The sequence below is a fragment of the Peromyscus leucopus genome, chromosome X (genome assembly GCF_004664715.2).
Source record: "Peromyscus leucopus breed LL Stock chromosome X, UCI_PerLeu_2.1, whole genome shotgun sequence".
NCBI classification, from domain to species: domain Eukaryota; kingdom Metazoa; phylum Chordata; class Mammalia; order Rodentia; family Cricetidae; genus Peromyscus; species Peromyscus leucopus.
In genome coordinates this window covers 102,823,177-102,850,134 of record NC_051083.1, presented here as the reverse complement: position 1 = coordinate 102,850,134, position 26,958 = coordinate 102,823,177, and the positions used below count along the sequence as shown (strand labels likewise).

Here is a 26,958-nt window from a genome sequence, read left to right as displayed (position 1 = left end):
AGCCTTAGCATGCATGTGCACCCCAATAATAATAATTTTTAAAACATTTAATAGATGATACAACTGAAATAGAAAAAAAAAAGAACTCCCGAATATCTTAGTAGCTAGAAAACACTAAGGATCAAAAATATTTTTTCCTGGGACTGGAGAGATGGCACAGTGACTAAATGCACTGTGCTGCTCTCCCAGAGGACAGAGGTTCAATTCCTAGAACCCAAATGGTGACTCACAACACAAGAGTCTGTGATGTCAGTCTCAGGAGAATCCAATGCCCTCTTCTGGCTACTGCTGGCACCAGGCATACAAGTGGTACATAGACATACACTCAGGCAAAACACCTGTACACACTAAATAAATAGATATTAAAAATACTTTCCAAAATATTGTTTTATAAATATATAAAAATAAAAATCACATGACACAGAAAAGCATATTCTGAGAATATTTTTAAATTCTACATTTTTTAGATAAAAAGAGGCAAGACTAAATGAGAAGTTAAATGAAGTTTCTCAAAACACTAAAAGATGAAAAACATTAAACCCACCAAAAATACATATATATTTACATGTACATTTATTTTATTTGCATGCACATATACACATGTGCACACTCACACACACACATATCTGGGAAGTTAGAAAGGTAGACATGGGATACTGCAATGCTTGCTAGAAAAATTAGGGTAAAATAATAGTGTAAAACATTTGCAAATCTTGCTTTTACATTTATAAAAGGATAGCAATTTGAATGCTACTGATATAATAAGGAATATCAACTCATAATTCTTATATATCACAGAGCTTGTTAGAGGAAGGCTGCTATAATAACTTTCACAGACAAGTAATACAAGGCATATAGGATATATATCTAAGTAATAAAATGACACTTATACAAGTATCAGAATTATTTGTATGAGTACTAATTCCATGTTGAAGTTTTGCCAAAGATTACTACTTATTAGTATAATTGAGTCAATTTGCTACTGAAATTTTTTACAGCTTTGAAACATTTTCAATCTCAAATTTGTTCCTTTGGATTCCTCTTCAATATTTGGGGGAGGGTAATACTATTAATTTTATTATAGAATCTGATAAAGGATCATTTTTCCCTGATGGGATCTTAAGTATCAGGTAAAATTTAAACTCTCCCACAGTCTATGAGGGCTTAACATGATGTGGACTCTTCCTACACACTTGATAGTTCATGTACTTCTCATCACTACCTCCAATACCTACAGTTCAGTGAACCCTTGCTATTAGGGTTCAAGTGACATTTTTGTCATAGAAGGCTTGCCTGGCCATCTTTTAAAAAAACATAATTATTTGATTTTATGTGTACAGGTGTGTCTGTTAGTGGAGAGACAGGGGAGATTGGAGCAGGAGGATTAAACAGGGAAGAGGAGGTAAGAGATGGGTAAGGGAGAGAATATGGGGAGAGACAACTAACACTTAAAGGCCATATAGAAACAATGCCCCAACTAGATATCTTTCATCACCAAGTGAAACCACCAATGCCAGGAGTGGGCTATATATAGTTGAGTCAATGGCCAAAAGGGCCTCCAAACATTGGCTGTTGTCAAGGCTACTGGTTGCTCTTCACAAACTGATGGTAAGGCCCTATTGCTGAAGGCAATACCTACAAATCTCACTGAACACAGAGACATCAAGCTGGTGCCTAACTAGAGCCTTCACCCCTACTGACTAGTGCTTCTGGTACTCTGCATGCTATCAGGGAAAAGGTAACCAGTTACAAATCCTGTGCTCTACAATGGTGACTTGCCTGCAAGGTATGCTGTACAGTAGTGGCACAAACATGGGAGTAACCAATAACTCTCTAATTGGATTTAAGACCTATTCCACAAGATGGAAACCACACCTGACATTGCTGTTATACTCATAGATCAGTGCTTCTCTCAGCCATCATCAGCAAAGCTTCCTCTAACACAGAGACCCACAACTAGACAATGTGCAGAGAGAAAAAGATTTTGGAATATTCAGTCCTAAGTGGGATGTCTTCATCAAACCCTTCCCCTCAGAGCTCAGGGAGCTATACAGAAGAGGAGGCAGAAAGATTGTAAGAGCCAGAGCTGATGGAGGACTCCGTGGAAATAGTGTCTTCCAGACACAATGGGAGTGATGCACATATGGATTCACAGAGTCTATGGTAGCAAGCAGAGGGCCTGCATAGGCTCAAGTCAGATGCCTTGATCAACCATCACTAGAAAAGTTTCCTCTTGTAGTAGATGGTAACTAACATAGAGATACACAACTGGACAATGTACAGCACTGAGGGGGGAAGTAGACACAACATTCCATCCCAAACCCAAGAAGCTATATTAACAACTACTCACACACACAAAAAAATCAGTTCTCTCCAAGTGGAGTCTCACTGGGTATATTTACTACACATAAAGGCAGATTCTATGCCCAGCGGTTGATGGCCAACACAAACTGAACTCAGTGGTATTTTTGTAGACTTTTTGTCTCATATTGTTTTGTTTGGACTTTTTTTGTTTTCCTGGCCTTTTATTGGTATAATATGGCTTACTAATTTTGTGTTTTTATGGATTTTGGTTGTGTGTGTCTGTGTCTGTGTGTGTGTGTGTGTGTGTGTGTGTGTGTGTGTTTGTACTTTGGTTTGTTTTTTTGTTTTCTAAAGAGAGAGAAAAAGTGCATAGGTGGGTAGGGAGGTGGGAAGAATCTGGGAGGAAGGGAGGATCTGGAAGGAGCTGGGGGAAGGGAAACTGTGATCAAAATATATTGTGTGAAAAATTTTTTAATAAAAGTAAAAATTAAATTAAAAATGAAAAAACACATTTATTTATTTAATTTTTGTACATGTATATCTGAGTGCATTTATGCATTGCATGTCTGCAGTACCCATGAAGATCCTAACAGGAGCTGCTGGATCCTCTGAAATAGGAGTTATAAGTGGTTGTGAAGCACCATGTGCGTGCTGAGAACCACACCTGGGTTCTCTGTAAGAGCAATAAGCACTCCTAACCACTGAGCAATCTCTCCAGCCCTTTTTGCTGTTCAGAATCTGAAACGAGCTTTGTTATTTGATTAGTTTTTCTCTTATCCCACTAGAGTATAATGACTGTCTTAGCCGGGGTTTTTTTGCTGTGAAGAGACACCACGACCATGGCAACTCTTAGAAAAGGAAAACATTTCATTGTGGTAGCTTGCTTAGTTTCAGAGGTTCAGTCCATTATCATCATGGCAGAGAGCATGGCAGCATGCAGGCATACATGGTGCTTGCTACATCTTGATCAGAAGGCAACAGGAAGTTGCCTGAGACAGTGGGCAGTATCTTGAGCATAGGAAACCTCAAAGCCTGCCCCCACAGTGACACACTTCCTCCAACAAGGCAATCCTACTCCAACAAAGCCACACCTCCTTACAGTGCCACTCTCTATGAGCTCCTGGGGCCAATTACATTCGAACTACCAGAACGACCACAAGAACAGGGACATTGCTTTTTGAGTCTACCGCTATTTACCCAATATCTTAAACAGTGTCCAGCACTAAATAATCACTGCTAAATAATGAATGTTGAATAATGTATATTCTGGTTTTCCTTTGGTTAAAATATGTAACTTAAGTTCACATATTCTTTAATTGATTTCTAGATTTAAATTTTATTTTTTGAAATAGCATCTCACTATATAGCTCTGGTTGGTCTGGGATTCACTGTGTTGAACAAGCTCAAATTGAACTAAGAGAACCACCTGGCCCTGCCTCCCAAGCACTGAGATTAAAAGCAGGTGCCAACATGTCCAGCCTGTTTTTTAAAATAAAGTGCTTCTTTTCCTTTTATTTTTGAATTAATACAACATTTTCCCCTTCCCTTTCCTCCTTTCAAACCCAGCCATATACTCGTGCTTGCTATTTCAAATTTATGACCTCTTTTACATTAGCTGTTATTATATACACATATGCATATAGATATGCATTCCTAAATATATCCTGCTCACTCTGTATGATGTTACTTATATGTATGTATGGTTTTATGGTTCAGCATTCGATAACCAATTGGTATGTTCTTCCCTGGGGAAGACTGCTCCACTCTAAGCATTTCTTAGTTTTCTATAGTTCTTTATGTAGAGAAGAGGCCTTCCTTGTGCAAAAGGAAATACTTTTTAAAAGCATTTATTTATTTACTTATTTTTAAGTTTATTGTTTTTCCTGCATGTGTATATGTGCACTGTGTGCATTCCTGATCCCCTGGAACTGGAGGACTAATAGCTGTAAGTTGCCATGTGCATGCTGGAAATCAAACCTGTGTTCTCTGTAAGAACAAGTGCTCTTAACCACTGAGCAATCTTTTCAGCTCTAGCCTAGTTTTAAACTAAAGAAGATCTAATCAAAACTATTTAGTTAGAGAACTTGGACAAGATGGAGAATATTTGAAAGACCATCTTTAAGAATAGTTACCACAATAGTTACCGGGTAGTGGTGGCGCACACCTTTAATCCCAGCACTTGGGAAGCAGAGGCAGGCGGGTCTCTGTGAGTTCCAGGCCAATCTGGTCTACAGAGTGAGTTCCAGGACGTGCTCTAAAGCTACACAGAGAAACCCTGTCTCAAAAAACAAACAAACAAACAAACAAAAACAACAACCACAACAACAAAAAAGTTACCACAATAGCACCATCAATCCTACCAATTTTAAGTATTTAATTCAATTATCCTCCAACTGTTTATTACCTGGAAAAATCAAAAGCATTTTACAACACAATTTAGTGGAAAATTTCTTCATTTAGCTAATTAAAATATATATGAAAACTTCCTAGGTCCTAATTTGATTTGTTTTAATTGGTATTTACAAAGATCCTAGGTTAACACTCTTACACTGAGAAAAAAACTGCTAACCAGTGATTAGATTTCTATTTTATATAGCTTAACAAAGCTCTTTTGGACTTTGAACTTGAAAGGTAGCAAGCTGCTAAGTCACAAGTTAAAAGGTGTCATATGGTACCACTCAAAAGACCTGATCTTCAGGGAAGGGAAGTCAATCAGAACGTTTCTTAGTAAATTCTAAGTATATATAAGTCGACTATAATTTTCACTAAAAAAAACCACAGTAGTTAACTATATATAGACCTAGATCCTTCTTCATAACACCTCTGTCAGGCTGGGAGGATAGGCAATGGAAGTAAAGCATGTGACAAGACAACATCACCAAGTTAACTAGACTTGAGAAGTCTTTAGTATCTTCTTATGGGGTGGCATGTTCTTTACTAAAACATAAAACTAAGGCCCAGCTTTCCCAATATCATGTCATTTCTTTAGCCCCTATCTATGACAATATCAGAAGCATCCTTTAGTAAAAGGTACAATTCACGACTCAGATTTTAGTCATCCATGTAGAAGTTATGCTCCACTTGTGTTGGCTAATAGAGTTGCTTGTACTTTCTCTATGATCTTTCATTATAGGACTTGAACATTTCACTTTTAATATACATGCTCCCCACTCCCAGTTCACCCATGAGACCTATTTTCCTCTCCCAGGAATATCCACATGCCCTCCCACCCCTTCCTCTATACCTAATCTCTCTGTGGCTACAGACTGCAGCTTGGTTATCATTTATTTAATGGCTAATATCCACATATAAGTGAACACATACTATATCTATCTTTCCGTGTCTGGGTCACCTCACTCAGGATGACTGGACAGGAACAGGAGGGTCAGATGGGGAGAGGGAGGGAAGATGTGGTTGAGGGAAGGAATGCATGGAAAGACAGCCAGAATTGAGGAGCATTTGGTGGTATGAAAAACCTAGTGCAGTGAAAATGTCCTAAAAATATATGAAGGTAATCCTAATGAAGTCTCTAAATAATGAGAGAGACAAAGCCCCAACTAGTCATCTCTTGGGGTCCCATGGAAATTCCCAAGCAACCATGCTATTACTAAGACAACAGGTTGCTCTTCTTAAACACACAGCAAGGACTCTTTGCTGAAGACAACATCCACACACCTCACTGCATATGGAGAGGTCGAGTTGGTGCCTACATAGAACCCTTATCCCCATGTTCTAATGTCTTTGGCATGGGAAAGTACTCTGCAGGCTACCAAAAGAGAAACGGAAAATCCAACCCAGCCACAAAACCTTTGATCTAAAATGCTGCCCTGCCTGCAAAATATGCTAGAGCAATGGTGGCACAAAGCCTGTGGGAATAGTCAAGCAATGTCTGATTTGACTTAAGGCCCATTCCAGGAGATGGAAATCCTATGTGACACTGCTTAGGTGACCAAGAACCAGAGACTGGATAGCCCACAGATTTACTAGGGTAAAATCAAATACTACTGGTTTTAAAAAGAAAAAGCAGTGATAAAGTGACTCCTAATGATATTCTGCCATACTCACAGATCAGTGCCTTGTTCATCCATCATCAGAGAACCTCCCTCTTGCAGCAGATAGGAACAAATACAGAGTCATACAACACAAGACCCTCAGCCATACATTATGCGGCAAGCCAGGCCTTGGAACACAGTTCTAAATGGGATGGATGTCTCAATTAAATCCCTCTACTTAGGACTCAGGGAACCCTGAAGAAGAAGAGGTTGAAGGACTGTAAGAGCAAGAGGGGATGGAAGACACCATGAAAACAGGTCTTCTAAATCAAATGAGCAAAGCTCATATGAACTCAGAGACTGAAGCAGAAAGTGAGGGCCTGTACCAGGTCCTTTGTATATATAATACAGCTTTCAGTCTAGTAGTTTTAATGGGACTCCTAAGTGTGTGAATGAGTGGGTCTCTGTTGTGCCTTCTCTTGGTTTGCTGTGTCAACTTTGATGTTATGGTTTTTGTTTTATCTTACTACATTTTATTTTGTTATCTCTTAGAAGCCTATCTTTTCTATTGAGAGATAGAAAGAGAGTAGTTCCAGATGGGAGAGGAGGTGGGGAAGAACTGGGTTGGAGACTAGAGGGAAGGGAAACTGTAATCAGGATAAATAGTATGAGAAAAGAATCTATTTTGTTTGTTTGTTTGTTTTGGTTTTTTGTGACAGAGTTTCTCTGTGTAGTTTTGGTGCCTGTCCTGGGTCTCGTTCTATAGACCAGGCTGGTCTCAAACTCACAGAGATCCACCTGGCTCTGCCTCCTGATGGCTGGGATTAAAGTCGCGCCAACAGCTGAGGAGCCGCCAACTGGATCAGGCCCTCCAGATAAATAAGACATTTGATTAGCTTGATCTGCTTGGGAGGCATCCAGACAGTGGGACTGGGTCCTGTGCTCAGTGCATGAGTTGGCAGTTTGAAACCTGGGGCTTATACAGGGACACTTGGCTCAGCCTGGGAGGAGGGGACTGGACCTGCCTGGACTGAATCTACCAGGTTGATCTCAGTCCTTGGGGGAGGCTTTACCCTGGAGGAGGTGGGAATGGGGGGTGGGCTGGGGAGAAGGCAGTGGGGTGAGAGGGGGAGAACAAGGGAATCCGTGGTTGATATGTAAAATTAAATTTAATAAATAAATTTAAAAAATGAAAAAAAAGGCATGCACCACCACCACCTGGCTATTATTATTATTATTATTATTATTATTATTATTATTATTATTATTGGTTTTTTGAGACAGGGGTTTTCTGTGTAATTTTGATGCCTGTCCTGATCTCGCTTTGCGTACCAGGCTGGCCTTGAACTCACAGAGATCCACCTGACTCTGCCTCCTGAGTGCTGGGATTAAAGGTGTGCACCACCACTGCCCGGCAAGAGTCTATTTTCAATAGAAGAAAAAAAATACACATGCCCAACAAAAGTTTGTAAAAACTCATATTCACAATTAATTTGTACAAAACTGCTGCATACTCAAGGAAATATTTGTTATTATCTATAAAAGAACATTAAGCTAGGAGCCAGGTGTGATATTTCATACCTGTCATCTCAGCATTTCAGAGGCTAAGGCAGGGGGATTGATGGCAGTACAAGGCCAGCCTTGGCTACATAGTAAGTTCCTGGACAGCCTGGGACATAGAACATTAAGCTATAAATAGTAAATACATAATAAGAAATTCAGAAAAAGAGGTCATGAAGTTAAAGGTGAAAGTTAGCAGGGAAGGATATACGGGAGGGTTTAGAGGGAGGAAAGGGAGAATTATTGTAATTATATTATAATCTTAAAAGTGATGAAAAATTAGTTATGTTGACTCCTGCTTTTTATTAGTAAAGAGGGAGATATTTAATATATTAAAGTTACAAAAATGTTAGAAATGTGACTTTCATTCACTTTCTGCTGAGAAAATAAAAAACAATTTTTAAATGGCTATCATATCCACCCATCCATTCCTTTCAATGTTATTTCCATTGTCTCTTTGTCAGAGGCAGAATAAGCGCAAATTCAAGGCCACCGTGGGCTATAAAGTGAGACCTTGTAATAAACAAATCCACAAAAGCCCACAAAACCCAACAAACAAAAACACTAGCCAGAGCTGGGCATGGTAATGCACGCCTTTTATCCCAGCACTCTAGAGGCAGGTGATCTCATCTCTGAATTTGAGACCAGTATGGTCTACAAAGAGAATTCCAGTTGCCAGGACAGCCATGGCCATTACATAGAGAAAGCCTGTCTCAAAAACCTAACCAAAACAAAAAACTAAAAAACAAAACCAAAAACACACTAGCCAGAGTAACTGAAAGATATATACAAAATGACTCATCAATCCTGCTTAAAAATTTTAAAGGCTAGAGTTCTTAGCTCAATATCTAAGGTTCATAACAATCTAGTCTAGTTTTCCAGCATTCTACCACTGAAACTTCTATAGATGTCACACTACTGTTTTCAGTTCTTCCAGCAAATGCCATATTTTCACACATTTGTTCATACTGCTCCCTAACACAATATTTTGCTGGTGGTTCTCTATCTACCCATGTAACCACCCAGTTTTCAAACCCTAGCACAAATTGTATCTTGTTTTTGTAATGTTTTCTATTCTGTTTCTACTTCTACCTTCTACAGAAGGCACCAATGCTCTCATGTCTGCTTCATTTTGTCCTCTTTCCTCCAACTTTCTTGTAAGACTCGGTATCTAGTCTGTTCTATAAAAACCAAGACCTTTTGTGCTTTTGCACAGATAGCTATAATGTGAGACTGTAAAATTACCACAAACCAGGACCTTTATTTGTACCACTTAAGATATTTGTGCCATGAGGTGGTGGTGGTGGTGGTGGTGGTGGTGGTGGTGGTGGTGGTGGTGGTGGTGCACGCCTTTAATCTCAGCCCTCGGAGGCAGAGCCAGGCGGATCTCTGTGAGTTCAAGGCCAGCCTGGGCTACCAAATGAGTTCCAGGAAAGGCGCAGAGCTATACAGAGAAACCCTGTCTCGAAAAACCAAAAAAAAAAAAAAAAAAAAAAAAAAAAAAAAAAAAAAAGATATTTGTAGATGAGGAGCTGGAGAGAAGTAGGTAGTGAAAAACACTTTCTGATTTTCCACAGTTATTTGTACCCATATTTGGGTGGCTCACAACTGTCTGTATGTAACACTAACTCCACGAGATCCAATGCCCTTTTCTAGCCTCTGTGTAGTATATACACACACAGAAATGCATACATAAAATAAATGTTTAAAAAAGGATACTAGTAGATATAACACTTATATATAAAACATACTCAATATCCTCAATACATAAACATGTATGTACAATACTAAGCAATGAAAATGAACACAATGCTGATAATACAATTCTGATCCACCTCAATGCTTTCTGCTAATTTCAAAGGGGCATATATTACATGATTTCATTTATAGACTATCTTTCAAAATGACAAAATTACATCAATGGAAAACAAATTTGGAGATGATTTGGGGTGTTGGTAGCATGTAAAATATAAAGTGGTAGCACAAGGCAGATGTTGATGACACAGTTCTGCAGCTTGGTTGTAGTGGTTACACAGAAATAAACACAGAAAATACTGATATAGGATTATACATTCACACTAGACCAATGTTAAATTCCTGGTTTTGATACTGTTCTATAATTAAGTTATAACCATTGGGGAAACTGGCTGAAGGATACACAGGACCTCTTCATACTATATTTGTAGTTTCCTGTGACTCCATACTTACTTTGAAATAAAAAAAATAAAAAGGGAACAAAACCCAATCTCATATTTATTTACTAAATATGTACACTTGCTATCTAATTTTAGTCAAGTAAGGACAGTCTTTAATTACTGGCACAAAGTAGATTCTCCAGACCTATTTGTTATAACCTATAAATACCTTAGAGCCAAGTGGCTTTGAAAACTTACAAGCATAAAAAGCAATCACTTCTAGATATTCAGACTAGGAGGTAGGGGATGAAGAGGAACAGCTCTTCCCATCATGTATCTTTTGCTCTATGGACATTTAAACCATTTATATGTATTATTTTTAAAACATGTTTCATGGAAATATTAAGTACAAAATATTTTTATAAAATACAAGGAAGAATTATGATAGAACCTTTCTTAAGCATCCAGTTTTAAGAAAAAGGAAAGAGCTTTCAAGTCTCTTGGACTTATTCTCATTTTCCTTTATAATCTCTCCACCTGAGAAACGACAGCCTAAATTTTGTTTATCATTGCTTTGATTTCTTTCCAGTTTGACCATGTTTATGTTTCCTCATGTAGAACAAGATGGCATCAAATCCACTATGTTAACAACAATGACTTTGAACTTTTTATTCTCCTGCTTTCACATCTCTAGTGCTGGTATTATAGGCATGAGCCATTGCTGTGGAATAATCCTTTTGTACACTGTGTGTGTGTGTGTGTGTGTGTGTGTGTGTGTGTGTGTGTGTGTGTATCATCACTGGTTTAATAAAGAGCCAATTGGCCAACAGCTAGGCAGGAAGAGGCTAGGTGGTTAGGTGGGAGAGCCAGACTGAGAGAACACTGAGAAGAAAGAGGGTGGGGTCACCAGCTATATGCAAAGAAAGCAGGAGATGAACATGCTATGGTGAAAACAGGTACCACCACATGGTAGAGCATAGATAAGAAATATGGGTCAATTAAAGAGGTAAGAGCTAGTTAGCAACGAGCCTAAGTTATCAGCCAAGCATTTATAATTAATAATAAGTCTCTGTGTGATTATTGGGAGCTAGCTGGTGGGACAGAAAACCTTGCCTACAAGCCATCATGCCCAATTTTATGGGGTATTAAGGGGACTGAATCAAGGGACTCAGGGAGAACTCACGATTATATTTCTAAACAATATATTATTTTTTGGTATGCTTTTGAACTAAACATAATGGAATCACAGTGCATATTTTTTCTGTGCCTTGTACCTCCAATCAACACTCTGGTACATTATATATATAATATATACATATATATTAATTATATATAATTAATTCATTTTTACTTCTGTAGACTGTTCCATACAAATATACTATGTTATAATGTATCCAATGTACATTAAAGGTGCATGTGTATATGTATGTATGTATATACATATGCATATATATCTGAAATATAGAAAATGTTCGTTTATACATACAAAAATCATATAATACACATATATAAATACTTATAATACATTTAATATAAGTACATTTTCATGATGATATTCTTGTATTTAAAATGGGTATCTCTTAGGGACTAAGATATAGCTCAGTGATGGAGCTCTTACCTAGCATGTGCTAGGTTCCAGGTTTGATCCCCAGTATGACAAAAACAAACAAAAAAGGCCACCAATGATATACTGTCACAATAGAAAATCTCTTTACTTAGAAATAAGGCCAGTATTAATTTTTATTTATACTAACAGTGTCAAAACATGTGCCCATAAGAAGCACACAAGTGTTTTGGTTATTCTATTTTTTCTTTTTTAAAATGCTAAGGTCTGAACCTAAGGCCTTGTATATACTAGGTAAGTACTGTATCACTAAGTTATATATTTGGTCCTTTAATTGTGTTCTTTTATTTTTAAAATTATAAATCAAATAGAAATTAATGAAAAATCTAAAAATTATATTTAAACCTGTCCTTATAGCACAATATTCACATAGGTATTTATGGATTATCTAAATAATTGTTAAGTTAGAATATAATGACAATGTTTTTGAAGGAAAAAATAACTTAAAAAACAGTTGAAAGAAAGTGACAAATATCAAAATCTTTGAGAAAACACAACTAACCTTGACTGATGAAAGTCCAACTTTTTCTGGAGATCTGTTCAGAAACAAAAGAAAGTATTAGAAGAAATAAGAAAAACTTCTACATACTAATAAAGACAAGCTTGCATTAAAAAATAGGTATATATTTTGTTACTGGAAAACAAAAGATCAGGGAAGAAAGCTAAAGCAATTATTAATAAGCTTACTTACCATCTGTCTTCATATACATATAGTATATGGAGCTTTCTACAAAAGAAACTGTGCAACTCCACAATAAACTTCCTCAAAATGGTTGTTCTAAATGTGAAATTGTGGGTCAAAAGTATAAAAAATTCAAATTTGCAGGAAGTTTTCAGACTGCTATCCAGAACAATCACACCAATTTATGCTCTCACTGCTTTAAGAATGCCAGTTTAATATCTTTGCCGAAAACGAGTGCCATTTGCAATATTTGTCAATTCGATAATCAAGTGTACATATTATTTTTGTCCTATGTTGCACTTCTTTGGTTTCTAACATGGTTCAAAATTTTCATATGCATTATACATACTGATTTTGGAAAGAGGAATGATTTTCGTTTTGACTTCAGTTTTTCTACTGGAGCAAAACTCTACCCTTACCTGGGGTAAAACCAAATACTACAGGTCTAAAAAAATAAAAACATGTAGTGATAAAATAACTCCTAATGACATTCTGCTATACTCAAAAGTCAGTGCCTTGTTCAGCTACAATCAGAGAAGCTTGCTCCTACAGTAGATGGGAACAAATACAGAGACTCACAGTCAGACATTAAACACAGAGTGAGAAACCCTGGAACACTCATCCCTAAATGGGTTGTCTCTACCAAATACCTCCACTCAGGGAACCCCACAAAGGAGGAGGCAGAAAGAGCCAGAGCGGATGGAGGACACCAGACATGACCCTGTAAATCAACACGAGCAAAGCTCCTATGAACTGACAGACTGAAGCAGCATATACAGAGTCCGCACGGGTCTGTATCAGGTTCTCCATGTATATATTACTGCTCCCAGTTTAGTGTTTTTATGGGATTCCTGAGTTGCGAACAGAGTGGCTCTCTGATTCTTGTGCCTTCTCTTGAGCTCTTTTCCTTCTGTTGGCTTGTCCTGTCTAACTTCAAGGTGATAGTTTTTGTTTTATCTTATTATATTTTAATATTTCCCTTATAGAGCTGTTCTTTTCTAATGAAAGACAGAAAGGGAGTAGATATGGATGAGAGGGGAGGTGGGAAGGAACTGAGAGGAACAGAGGTAGGGGAAGCCATAATCAGGATCTATTATGTAAGAAAAGAATCTATTCTCAATAAAAGAAAAAATAACAATAAATTAATAAAATATTCTATCCTTAAATATAGACTACTCTAGATACAATAATTTCAAAAATAATTTCTCACTAATTATTTTCACTGATTCCTTCCTTACTTTTTTGGTTTTTTCCAGTAAGAACAGTTTAATTTTCCAAGTAAGAACAGTTTAATATTTGTTTCAAAGCATAATTGAGAGAACATATTTATGGCCACTAATTATTATTCCTTAGGGCTACATAGCATGGATTTTGAAAAATAAAATGCAATTATCACAGATGATACAACTTTGGGTTGAAAGGCAGCTTCAAACCAAAACCATTTAATCACAGTGTTTTTGTACAGATAGAAAAACAGTTTAAGAGACTGAGTAACTTTTCCTCAAAGTTGTATTTATAAGAAAAACCAAACTACTATATTCTTTATTTGCCAAATTTAGTATAATATTGTTACAGGAATCCTCAAGATCTACTTAAAATTTAGTAGGAAACAAAATAACTTTCAAAGAACACTTAGTCTCTTCACTGAACTAATATTCTGGAATACCACTCTGTGCTAGGACTAGAGATAAGATGAAGTAGACAATTATAGCTTGATTTTTTTAAGGTTACTAAAGAAAAAGCACAAAATTAACTGTCAGAAACAGTGCCCACCTAACTAACAGTGCTTTTGGTCAAAATAAATTTGTGTTAACAAAGGACAATTTCCAGAAATGAAAACAGGTTTTGTTTTGTTAAGACAGGGAGTTGATACATAGTCCAAACTCAAGATTTTCCTGCCTCAGTCTCCTGAGTTCTGGGATCATATGCTTGGCATCTTGACAATTAGTTGGTTCTCTAGTCAAATCTATATTGCTGTGTAATAAAATCCTGCATATAGAATGTTAGTTATAATTAAGGCTATTCTAATTTCCAAAGAAAGAAATAAAGATCAATTCTATACAAATAGATGTCTAAAACAAACAAGTACAATCCAAAGGAAAACAAAGACCTTAAAAAGCTCAAATCTCCATGAACCTTGAATTCTGAAGGACAACGAAGGGGAAGTGCAGACCTACAATAGTAAAAGCAATGTTGTTTAAAAACAAAACAAAAAATACTAAACCCCATATGAAGGAGAGAAGGGAAGAAATTCTGTTTATCTCAGGATCCTTACACCTGGAGAAATTTGGCCAGGTTCTTTAGCTGGTTGCATCCCCTAGAAGGGAAGATATTCTTAGCTCTTGTATGTAATAGGTTTCTGGCTGTTGATTTAATGTCTAAGTTATTGGCCAGTTGTTGACATTAATGGAGATATTCCAGATTATGCAGAGTAATTACTTCCTTTTTAAAGACAAGGGACATAGTAAAACAGTCTTTTAAGCAGGCTAACTTCACTTGAACACTGTTTAATGATACCCCACGTGTGTGATCAAATCATTTAATGATTCAGTTTCTTTTTTTTTTTTTTTTTTGGTTTTTCGAGACAGGGTTTCTCTGCGTAGCTTTGCGCCTTTCCTGGAGCTCACTTGGTAGCCCAGGCTGGCCTCGAACTCACTGAGATCCACCTGGCTCTGCCTCCCAAGTGCTGGGATTAAAGGCGTGCGCCACCACCGCCCGGCTGATTCAGTTTCTTAAAGGTGCTGTTTTGTCCTCTGCAAAAGGGGGCAAAAATATCTCCCTTGGACTGATATGAGGATTAAGTCAGGGTGCATGAAGACATATACAGTGCATGGTAGTTTCTTTAGCAACTTTGAATTACTCCACATTTTTCCATGGTACTTTGGAAGCTATCAGTAGTGAGGAGCCAAAAACTATTTCTGGACACAAAAAGGGTACTCTACAGCCTATAAAGCTCCAGCTCATTGAAAAAGAGTGAAAAAAGCCAGAGTATACTGAGCTGGTGATTCAAATGAAATCTTACCAATAAGTGATATTAAACAAAAAATCTGGTAACCAAAACCACTCATGTTTGAAGCATACTTTAAGTATAATGTCGTTAAGAGTTTGGTGGGTAACAATGTACTTCAAACTACCATGGTTTCTTCTAAAGTGTTAAGTTTGAAACTGTTTTTTATCAGGGTAGTATGTAAGGCTAGAATTCTTTTGTTAAACATTTCTGATCTATTTATAGAACTTCAGTGCCTAGTAAAAAGTAAAAAACACATTTAACTTGTAAATGACCTTTGTTATGTGCCAAAATGAGAAAAGAACAATTCATTCCAGCATACAAAGCAAGCCAACAGGGGACTGCAGAGATTGCTCAATGGTTAAGGGTGCTTGCTGCTCTTGTGGAAGACTGAGTTCAGTTCTCAGCACCCACTGGCTCAAAACTACCTGTAACTCAAGCTCCATGGAACTCAATACACTTTTCTGGCTTCTGCAGGCACGCACACACATGTGGCATACATTCACACAAACATAAATAATAAGCAAACAAATAAATAGTAGCAAACATCATGGTTTATATCCACTCCAAGTGGGCTTTATAAATAATAAAACAATGGCCATGATTTATCACATATGTGCCAAAACAATGCTTGCATGCTTGAACATTTTTAGTCATCAAAACTCTCCTACTAATTATATTATTTTCACAGAACAAAAGTCTAACTTGGATCAGACTCAATCATTTAAATTCTATCTTTAAAATGCACAGGCTGGAATGTGACCTTAGGCAGCCTGACTCCAGGCTTTAGTATATTGCCTCCTTTCTGGGCAAGGTCTTAAACACTGCAAAAGTTGAAGATCCAAAGGTTTCATTTCTCTGGAGATTTTACATATGAACCTTTCTTTACTTCATTCCCAGGCTACGGCATGTCAATTAGGCAGTTATTGTAGCTGTTAAGGGCCAGTCAGAATTCAAAGCCTTAAACAAGTTTAGTCCAACTCAAGAAGCAGCATTAATTGCCTTCACTTTGTTGCTCATGCACAGCACCACCTACTGCATTTTCCTAACCATTGTCTTTTAATGGTTGTTTGAACATAAAGTCTCACGTATATAAATATATGAGTAATCCTTGCAGTTTTAGTATCTGTCACTTAGAAATACCTCTTTAAATAAAAGATATGTAATCACCCCTTAATTAGTATGCTCAAACATAATATTTTAATATAATAATGCCCTCCTGTAGGTGATAAAATACGGGGAATTTATTTGCTTTCATGCCCAAGATTCTAGGCTTGGAATATCTGCTTTAGAGTTTTCTTTCTTCCTCACCTTAAGTGGTCACTTCCTACAGCTGGCCATGTTCCTATGCTTAAAAGCTTTCTTGCCTTTCTAATTTTGCTTCTTATCTGTGCTGAACAGAGAAGCCAGGTTTTTAAAAACTGTAATTGCAAGGTCAAAGAAGAATAGGGATTCGGGGATGTTGCCAAAGAGACTTTATGATTTTATTTTGCACTCTGTGGCACTTTTTTCAATTGTTCAAGGGCTTTTAAAATGCTTATTTCTTCCATTCAGCTCTATCTGAGAATTGTCATTAGTGAAGAAGTACCTGCCCGATAAGTGTGCTACTAATCTTCAGTATCCTGGGACCACTCAGCCCTTCTACATATCTCAGTCTCTGATTTCAAAGTGAAGATAAAGCATGATTTCAGAGAGAGTACATGTCTACAAAAACAACTACTGAGGCCATGCTTAGGGATGGGAGGGAAAAATAGAGGACTAGATGGCCACAAAAATGTTACTCTCTTTCTTCCACCATCAACTGGCTATAAGATCTTAGCAAGGATCTGTAGAGTTTCTGGGATTTTAGGAAGCTTTTTTAATATTACGAAAGCCCAAACTTTATTTTTCTAATTTATTCCCAGGAAGACATCATAATAAAAATACTGTAAATTATCAAACAAAATGTATCTTTATAATAATTTTACCAGATTAACCTTACTCATTTCACCCTAATAGCCAGACCAGATTAGAAGTTCAATATCATCCTATGAACATAATAATAAAAGCAAACAGTATGTCGGTATAGGCAGAACACATTACACTTAGAAAGCAGATGAAGAAAGGTATAAGTATCTGTTCATATGTGTAAAGCATGTTCTTTATGTGACACACACAGTTTTATATTATAGTACATAAGCGAAGACACTATGTCACATCTACAAACATTTCAGAGAGATCTGGGACAAAGGAAGTGGTCTTGTTTGGCCAACTTTCCATGAGACTGTCTAAAAAAACAAGAAATTGACGAAGTTCCTAATTATTGGGAATAATGAAACATTTTGATATATATGATTAAATCAAGATAATTACCCTGTCAGTTTACATATTCACCATTTGTTTCTAAAAGCATTTGAAATTTATACTCACAGCAATTTTACTTGGAGACAGTTCTATTTCTAGTTGAGAAACCTGTATACTGGTTTCTGTAATGTCTATACTAATTTATATCCCTACCAACAATTCACAATGGGCCAAATTCTTACCACTTACCTATTTTTTGACAACAGTCCTAACAGGTATCTCATGATTTTTACATAGCCTTTATGAGGAATGGTGTTGAGCAGTTCATATACTGGTTCACTTATCCCCATGTCTGCTTTTGAAAACTGCCATTTCAGGTGTTTGTTTATTTTAGGTGCAGAGACAGGATCACAGGCAGAATAGGCTACCTCAAACTCACTAGTAGCTGAGGATGAACTAGAACTCCTGATCCTCCTGCTTTCGAGTACTGGAATTACAGGCATGTCTCTTTGTCCATTTAAAACAACTGTTTTATGATTTCATATGTATGGGTATTTTGCCTACACATATGTCTGTATACCCAGCATGTACCTGGTACCCTCAGAAGAAGGTGTCAGATGCCCTGGAACTGGAGTTACAGGTGATTATAAGCAATCATATGGATGCTGGGATTGAACCAGGGTCCTCTGGAAGAGTAACCAGTGTTCTTAACCACCAAGTCATGTTCCCCTGCCCATTTTTAACTGTTTTCTTGCTTCTGAGTTGTTTGAGTTTCTGATATATTATAGATATTAACTCTTTATAAAATATAAGGTGTGCAGATATTTGATCCCAGTGTATACTTTATTTTCCTCCTGTTAGCTGTTTCTTTTCCTGTTCAGTAGCTTCTAAGTTTAATGTAATCTTATTTGTATATCACTGTTGTTGTTATTTGTGCTTTTATAGTCAAATACAAAATAGTTACTGAATCAATGCACATGGTAAAAATTTTATTTTTCAGCATATTGAAAGTAGTGTCTATTAATGTGTTTAGCTATAAACATGAAAAAAGCAATTTCTGAAACAGCTTCAAAATAAAAGTGCTTTAAACAAATATTGGGTTTTGCTAAAAAGGAAAAAAACACATGGTTTTCATGTAAAAATAGCAAAAAAGTAGAGTGGCTTTCACTTAGGATTTGAATATAAAGGTAATTTTCATATTAGTATCTCAGCAACTGACAATACATATAGAATATTTTTATTCATTATAACTTGCTTTTATATTTCTGAGATAGACTCTCAGTGTATTGTCAAGATTATCTGCAAAGTACTGAGCTCAAGCAGTACTTCTTCATCAGCCTGTTATGCACCTCCATGCTAGCTATAAATTTTTCTATGAGAAACTTATTTTTGCACACTAGCTACAGTTTATACTATAGACAGTTATACATAACAAAATTATGTTTCAATATAAAATTATGCATTATATATTTTCTCTAGTTTCTTATCTGTTTAGTATTTTGATCATGAGTTTCTTTTTGCAGGCAGCACATTGGTGGCTACAGTCAGAATGTATTTTACTATCTGCATTACAGTCATTTAAAAAAATTATACAACTTTAGCACATTGCTCTTGTGTTTTGTAGAATACTGGAGAAATTATTTTTCTCTTATAATTTCTAACCTAATTTACTGATAACCTCCAAGTGTACAAAGAAAATATATATAATAAATTCATTACATCCAAGCATAGATGTCTAATCTCTGGGATTTGGATTTGATGACAATATCTGCAACTTATGTAAAAGATGTTCAAAGACTGTACAGGTTGCAAAACCAAACAAAACTGCAGTAAAAGGTACAAACATGTAAGCAAAGCAACTTTTACTAATTCTCTTAAAGATGGACTTTAGAACTTGCTAAACCTGACTCTCTTGTGTGTTGAGAACAGTATTTACTTCCTTTAATAACAATAAATTATTTCCCAAATATTATACGTGCCTAGTGTACACAAAGACTGAGTTAGATCTCTAGCACACCCTCAAAGAATATAATATAAGAGAACCAGGTTATTGTTTCAGAGATTTAGATATAACAACCGTCATTTGTTTTGCTATCATAGTTAGTGGGGAATGGGAAACACTTATTCACTGCTGGTGGAAATACAAACTGGAGCAGCAACTGTGGAAATCAGTTCCTCAAAAAACTAAAAATAGACCTACCACATGATCCAACTATACCACTCCTGGGTATATACCCAAAGGACTCCATAGCCTACTCTAGAGATACCAGGTCATTTACATTCATTGCTGCTTTACTTACAATATGGGAACAGTCTAGATGTCCATAAGCTGATGAATAGATAATGTAAATGTGGTACATTTACACAATGGACTATTATTCAGTTATAAAGAAAGATGAAATTATGACATTCACAGGTAAATGAATTGAACTAGAAACAATCATTCTGAGAGAGGTAATCCAGATCCAGAAAGATAAATGCCATGTTTTCTCTCACTTGTGAATGCTAGATTTGAACCTTCAGATATTTGTGTTTCAACTGGAATGATCATAGAAGTAAGGAAATTACTAAGGAATCATGGGGAGGGGGTTTCATATGAGGGGAGATAGAATGCACTGGTTTAAAAAGTTAAAATGTGGAGTTAGCTGTTTGAAACCTGGGACTTATGCAGGGACGCTTGGCTCAATCTGGGAGGAGGGGACTGGACCTGCCTGGACTGAGTCTATCAGGTCGATCTCAGTCCTCAGGGGAGGCTTTGCCCTGGAGGAGGTGGGAATGGGGGGTGGGCTGGTGGGAAGGGGGGGCAGGAAGGGGGAGAACAAGGGAATCCGTGGCTGTTATGTAGAACTGAATGGTATTGTAAAATAAAATAAAAGGGTTAAAATGTGATAATGGAATGGAAAAAGGTTAAATTGGGGTGGGAGAGCACAAGACAGGAGAGAGGAGGAAGTACGTGAAAGGAAAATAACACAAAACACTTTTAAAAGTCATATGGAAAATTACTACTACACAATCTTCCTAATACACACATACACATAACACACAAAGAGTTAAATCGGAGCTACACTATAACAGGGCAACAATGTCCATACTAGACACAATGGCTAACACGTAAACAGCCCAGTGCCATGAATGGGTTAATTCTTTTGAACTGTTGGCTAGAGAGGTCCCATAGCGGCCCCCCCCCCCCCCCCGCCAAACATTACAGGCTATTGCCTTTGCTCTTGGTTACCATTCAGAACTTTACAGTAAGATGGAATTGCTGAAGATACCTTGTCCTTGAGTTATAGAACATGGAGAAACCAAGGTGGTGCTGACCTGGAAGCTTCACCTCTATTGGCTAGCCTTCACTAGGTACTGTGTGCATGCTTCCAGAAGAGAAAAGTAATTATCAGTCTTACTCAGCTGTGAACCCTGTGAACTACAATATATGAGTGGCCTGGCAAGACATGCCCACTGGTGCATAGCAGCATGAATACCATGGCAGTAACCAGATACTTACTGATTAGATTTTTAAGTCCTGTTCTACAAGGTAAAACTCATATTTGGCACCATTATCAGACCAGAACCTATATCTAGACAGGTCATAGGTCCCAGAGGAACCTACCACTATAATTCTGCTAAACTGGCATAGTACTATACTAATTCCTAGTGACTTATCATTATACTCACAGATCAATACATCTCTCAAGCCTCTTCTAAGAAGATTCTATTTTCAGTAGATGGTGATTAACACCAAGACCACAACCAACCAAGGTGCCGAGAATATACGACTTCAGGATGCTGAGCCAAAATGGAATATTGTACCCCTCCTATCAAGACTCAGGGATCACTGTGCAAAAAGGGTCAGGAAGAGTATAAGAGCCAGAAGTGGTAGATGACTACAAGAAACATGTCTTAGGAATATAGTGGGACAGCTGTTCATATGAACTCAGTGGTTGTGGCAACATACACAATAAGATCTGTGCAAACTCAAACCATACTAAATTCCATCGCGAAGAAGGGAATTTGGCACCAACTCCTACACCTAGTCATGGAGCTATTGGCAACTGTTAGTTGCTGCAAGAGAGAGAAACCATTTTCTCTAAGAGCACAGCCCCTGTAAGTCAAGCATACTCCAGTGAAACACCACACATCTAAGAGCATTCGAGTATCAGAAATTGGTCTTGATGTGTTTAAAAGAACAGACAAAAAGTTGAGTGGATAGAAAAGGAGAAGTATTAGGGGATGAATACAATCAAATCATGAACAAAACTCTTGAAGAACTAATACAAATTTTAAGAGTTAGCATACCACCTATGATGCTACCAAGTATAAAAGGAATTACAGCAATATATTCCAAAATCTCAGATTTTAAAAATTAGTCTCGAGGCAAAATTTTTTTTCGTGTTTGAAGGTATCATAAGAATCATTTCCAAGGCCAGTGAGACTGCTCATGTGTTTAAAGACAGTTGCATTACAGGCCTGAAGACCTGAGTTCAATCCCTAGGACCCATGTATAGGTGGAAGGAGAGAACCAACTCTACAGTGTTGTCTTCTTACCTCCACAGGCTTACCACAGCATCCCTGTATACATTCACACACACACACATCATGCACAAAAGGTTGTTTCAGAAAAATTCAAACGATTCATTTCCAGAAGTGTTCAATCTTTTGTCATTGTGGTATGATGTTGTCACCTACATATGTATTGGTCCACATTCATAGACATCATGAGATACATGCAGTCCATAGCCACAGGCTGAACATGCTTACAATTACCCAATTTTTTAAATGAGAAAAACAACACAAAAAGATTAAATTACTTCATTTAACATCTATCTATTGTTTATCAAATAGCATGGTGCTTGCTAAGCATTGAGTATAAAGTAGGAAACAAAGTAGACACTGTCCCTGCCATCCTAGAACTTAGGCTAAGGTCAAAAGGCTTGGGTTATTAAGTTAATGGTAGAGTGCGTATTAAGCGTGTGTGAGGTCCTGGGTTCAATTCCCATCACAAACCAACCAAGTCTAGCTAGAACTAGGGATGGTGTGAATAGTTTCTTTGCTGTTTCCAACAAACCACCTACCCTCCCAATTTACTGTAATAATTCATATGACCCTTTATGGTTTCACGTGGTTAGGTAACCAACAAGTTGAAACTTTAACCATTTATTAAAGCTTTGATTTATCTAGAAACAACATCAACTTCTTAGGCAAAGCCTGAGACTGGGTCCCAGAAACTAAAGAGTGAATATGATATCAGTCTACAAGTAAAGGGGCTCTAATTTTAGCCATACACTAGGAGAATATGTAAGTTATAATCAGAGCAAGTTTTGGAACTGAACCTGGAAATAACTATCTATATGGCAATAAAAATATTTGGGGGACAGGGTTGGGAATTTAGCTCAGTGGTAGAGCGCTTGCCTAGCAAGCACAAGGCCCTGGGTTTGGTCCTCAGCTCCGGAAAAAAAAAAATATTTGGGGGAGAATCTCCAAGTTTTCATTACAAATATTTAGAAACTTGGAGAATATACACAAAACTTGGAGAATATTTAGAATACAGTAAAGCTACACCATATATGCTGACCATGTTCAACAATGACAGATCAACACCCCTCTCTCCATTCTGTCAGATATTTTGAAGAAAATGACAGAAGCTATTTCTTTTTATCCATTAAGCATTTCAATATGCATCTAAAAAAGATAAAGACTTCTCATTAAAACATAACCACAATATCTGTAACACCTCGCAAAGCCTTGGTGCAGTGGGAAGGGGCTTGGACCTGCCTAGGCTCAGTGTGCTGGGGAGACCTCGATTTGGGGGATGTGGGGATGCAGGGTGACTTGGGAAAGAGAGCTGGGGGGTGGAAGGAGGGAGGAGGTCTGTGGATAGTATGTGGAGTAAGTAGAAAATTTCTTAATAAAGAAAAATGAAAGAAAAAATAATATTTTTTTCTATAAAAAACCATAACCATATCATAAAAAACAATTTCTAATGATTTATATAGCTTACATCCAGATTTCTTAGATTGCCTCAATTTTTTAAATAATGTATTTAGTGGAGCAGTGATGAGTGTTTGCACACCATAGTGCCTGTGTGGAGGTCAGAGGACAATTTGCAGGAGTTGGTTCTCTCTTTCCTCCTGGAGACTGAACTAAGGTTGACGGCACTATCTTTTACCCACTGAGTCATCAGTGGAGATGTCTTTTTAAACCAATCAGTAGGTTCTCCCGCTAATGATTATTTCTTGTGATTCATGGGCTAAAGAAACTGTGCTGTTCATCTTGTAGAAATTCACATGGTTTGGATTCTGTTGATTGCATCATCATGACAATAACATAAGAAATAACATTTCCCTATGGAACTCATTTATTTCACTCACTGCTTCACAACAGGTAGGTGTGAGGCACAAAGGGAACCTGGAGAGGCTGCAAGGACTAGTAGAGTGATTCCAGGATCCTAAGAGGGCTGGTGGTCATATCAGAAAGGTGCCTGGCTCAGGCACGCAATGCCAGGTCCCATCTAGGGGACTGTTCAAGTAGTGTCTAGCCTTGGTTGTATCTGGGGAGTCATAGGGCCTGGTCCTGTTTCCAGAATCATGTGTTCTAGCTGTAAGCTTGCTGTCCCTTTCCCTGTAGGTGTAGCTACAAGGACAGGCATCTCGGGATGAGGTCATAGTCTGGTGAGGGGCCAACTCCACACTAATGGTATGCTGAGGAGGATATGCCAGAGAGCTGGCAGTTTCATAAAATAGGTTGTTGGCCACATGTGAAACAGAGGGGCGCCTTTAGTATCCTTTCCATAATGATAATTTTCTAGTTCACAAATTCTTTTGGTAGACAGCTTTTCTATTTTCATTTGTCTTTTTATCAAACCATCCAAGATAGCCTACAGTTCCTCACATAGCATCTGGAGTTCCCTAGCATGTTCTGGGTATGTCTTCTCTTCCTTTTTATTGGAAGCTAAGCTGCTGTTCTCTAATCCAATTTTGTCTTTACTGAACAAGCTGATTTTCAGGTTGGCAATGCTACTCGCAGTAGTAAAACCTGAATCACTAAGGCTTTCCCGCTTCAGGATTAAATTATGCCAAATCAGCTTTATTGTCCTTAATTGTTCTTATATTGACTGATAAAGACAGGCTTTCTGGGTGTTGCAATTCCAGGAGTCTTGCTTTGTGAGGTCTGCAGACATCTCTGAAAGAAGACCTGAATGAATCCCTCTCATGGAGGTTGAAAGCACATTATGAGAAATACTTTAAAGAAAAAATATTCAAGAGAGTCTGGAAGGATGGAATGGGCACATATCTGAGATAAGTTGAAAAGAAAAAAGCTCAAGAAAAGTGTCAGAAGTTTTGTTGCACAGAGTATGCTAAAGTTTCAAAAACTATGAGAAGATGGTTGTCTCTACTTTACATTCATAACAAGAACAACAAAAGAGAATGCAGGTTTGCTTACATGTGGATCATTTCTTCAATTAACATCATTAACAGTAAGAGAAGATAAACAAATTGTAGAATGAGGAAACTGGGACCTAGACATTCAAGAATAAAGTCCCAGGATGTTCTAAAGTTCATCTTTACTGTACATTATCTCTTAGTCTATGTGAGAATTTACACAGCTCATTCCCTATGGAAACCTTCAGGAAAACCAAGGAGAATGGAAGAGGACAACATAAAGAAAACACTCTAATAATCAACAATGGAAAGCAGGTAGATAGCACAAATTATAGATATATTCACTACATATCAATCCCAAACAAATTTCTGGCACATACTATTAAACTGTTTAAGAGCCCCTGGCAAGGAAAAGGTATACTAAGAGTCAGCAAGCATTCACTGAAATCAACCATGCAAGATTATCCTGGTTTTCCTTTTAGATAGGGTTTTGGCCTAGAATACCAAAGGAATACTGTACATAAAAATCTAGATTAAAGCACTGTTCTAGTTTGGTTTCTGTTGCTAATACAAGCACCACGACTAAGGCAACTTATGGAAGGAACAAATCTTGGATAAGAGGCCATCATGGCAGGAAAGCATGGCAGCAAGCAGCAGGCATCAGCAGGAGCAGGAAGCTGACAGTTCAAATCATAAACCTCCAGCATGAAACAGACAGAGTGAACTGCAAGTAAAGCCTTTGATTCCAAAGCCTGTCTGTCCCCAGTGATGTACTTCCTCTAGCAAGGTTATACCACCTAAACCTCCCTAAACATTACTAACTGGGGATCAAATGTTTAAATGTCTGAAACTATGGGGAACATCTATTATCCAAAACACTACAAACACTCATTTCCTATCTACTTCAAATTCTTAATATTTTTGATGAATACATTGACCATATATTATAAATTTCCAGATGAGACAAAGTTGGAGCAGACAGGTAACATACTGGCTAGAAGGACTAAAAAATATTCAAATGGACTAGAACAATAGATCAAATCTTAGCACAGTGGAATGTAACAGGAATAAATACATAGTGCATGATAAGGGATTCCTGGTTTAATAAGATGCCAAGTGAAACCATACATATTATCTGCTGATCGCTTACACTGGGTAAAACTGTGGCATGATTGCCATCCTAGACTGACTTAAAAGAACACAGGAATGGGGGACATTGTATGCACATTCTCACTGATAAGAGCACATTGAAAACCATTGTGTACTACCTGAGAAATAACATTTAGAAAAGCACATTGAATAAAAGAGGAGAAACCAGTTTGGTGAATGTTTTGAAACCCATGTGAAAAGATATAAAGAAATAAGGATGATCAACCCAGAGAAGACAAAACAAAAACAAAAAACCAAAAAAACCCTGTCTTCAAATGTTTGAAGCATTGTATATCAAAACAAGGACTAAGAGCAGAAATTCCCAGGTGGAAGTCTTTTTTTCTCAACGTAATAAGCTTAATCAACAACCAGAGTTTAAAGCTTCTTCTGTGATAAAGTATTCAAACAGAAATTGCATGATAACCTTAACAAGGACTTTATAGAAAGTTGGGACAGATGACTTCTGTGGTTTCCTGTTTTTATTTCTTAAAAGTCACAATCTCACTAAAGCTCAGTTTTCATACTTTTAAAATTAAGGTGTTAGATAAGCTGGGTTCTTGCGTTCTTTCATTTAATCAACAAACCATTATTGGTTGTCTGCCACAGGTCAGGCATTGCTAGGCAACAAGGAGAAAACAAAGATAAGAAAGACCCAGCCTTTGCCCATAGAGAGGTCACAATATAATAGGTGAGGCAAACCTATGATGAGACAATTTTAATATATAATAACTGTACCCACATTATATCATAGAAAGACAGAAGAGGGGCACTCAAGTGTATGTAAGGAGATGAAGGGTGTTTAAAAGGCTCACTGGAATAGCCCTTTAGCTATTTCTACAGTGGGAA

General features: G+C 37.3%; 1 protein-coding gene across 3 annotated transcripts in view; it reads right to left on the bottom strand.

The window, feature by feature from the left end:
- Positions 1-26,958, bottom strand: part of Wdr44 (WD repeat domain 44) — a 99,404-nt gene that overhangs the window by 48,656 nt on the left and 23,790 nt on the right. For all 3 annotated transcript variants that reach the window (XM_037199301.1, XM_037199302.1, XM_028887296.2), the window contains one exon: positions 12,118-12,151. In XM_037199301.1, the coding sequence (XP_037055196.1) occupies positions 12,118-12,151 (34 nt within the window). The remainder of the gene's footprint in view (positions 1-12,117; positions 12,152-26,958) is intronic.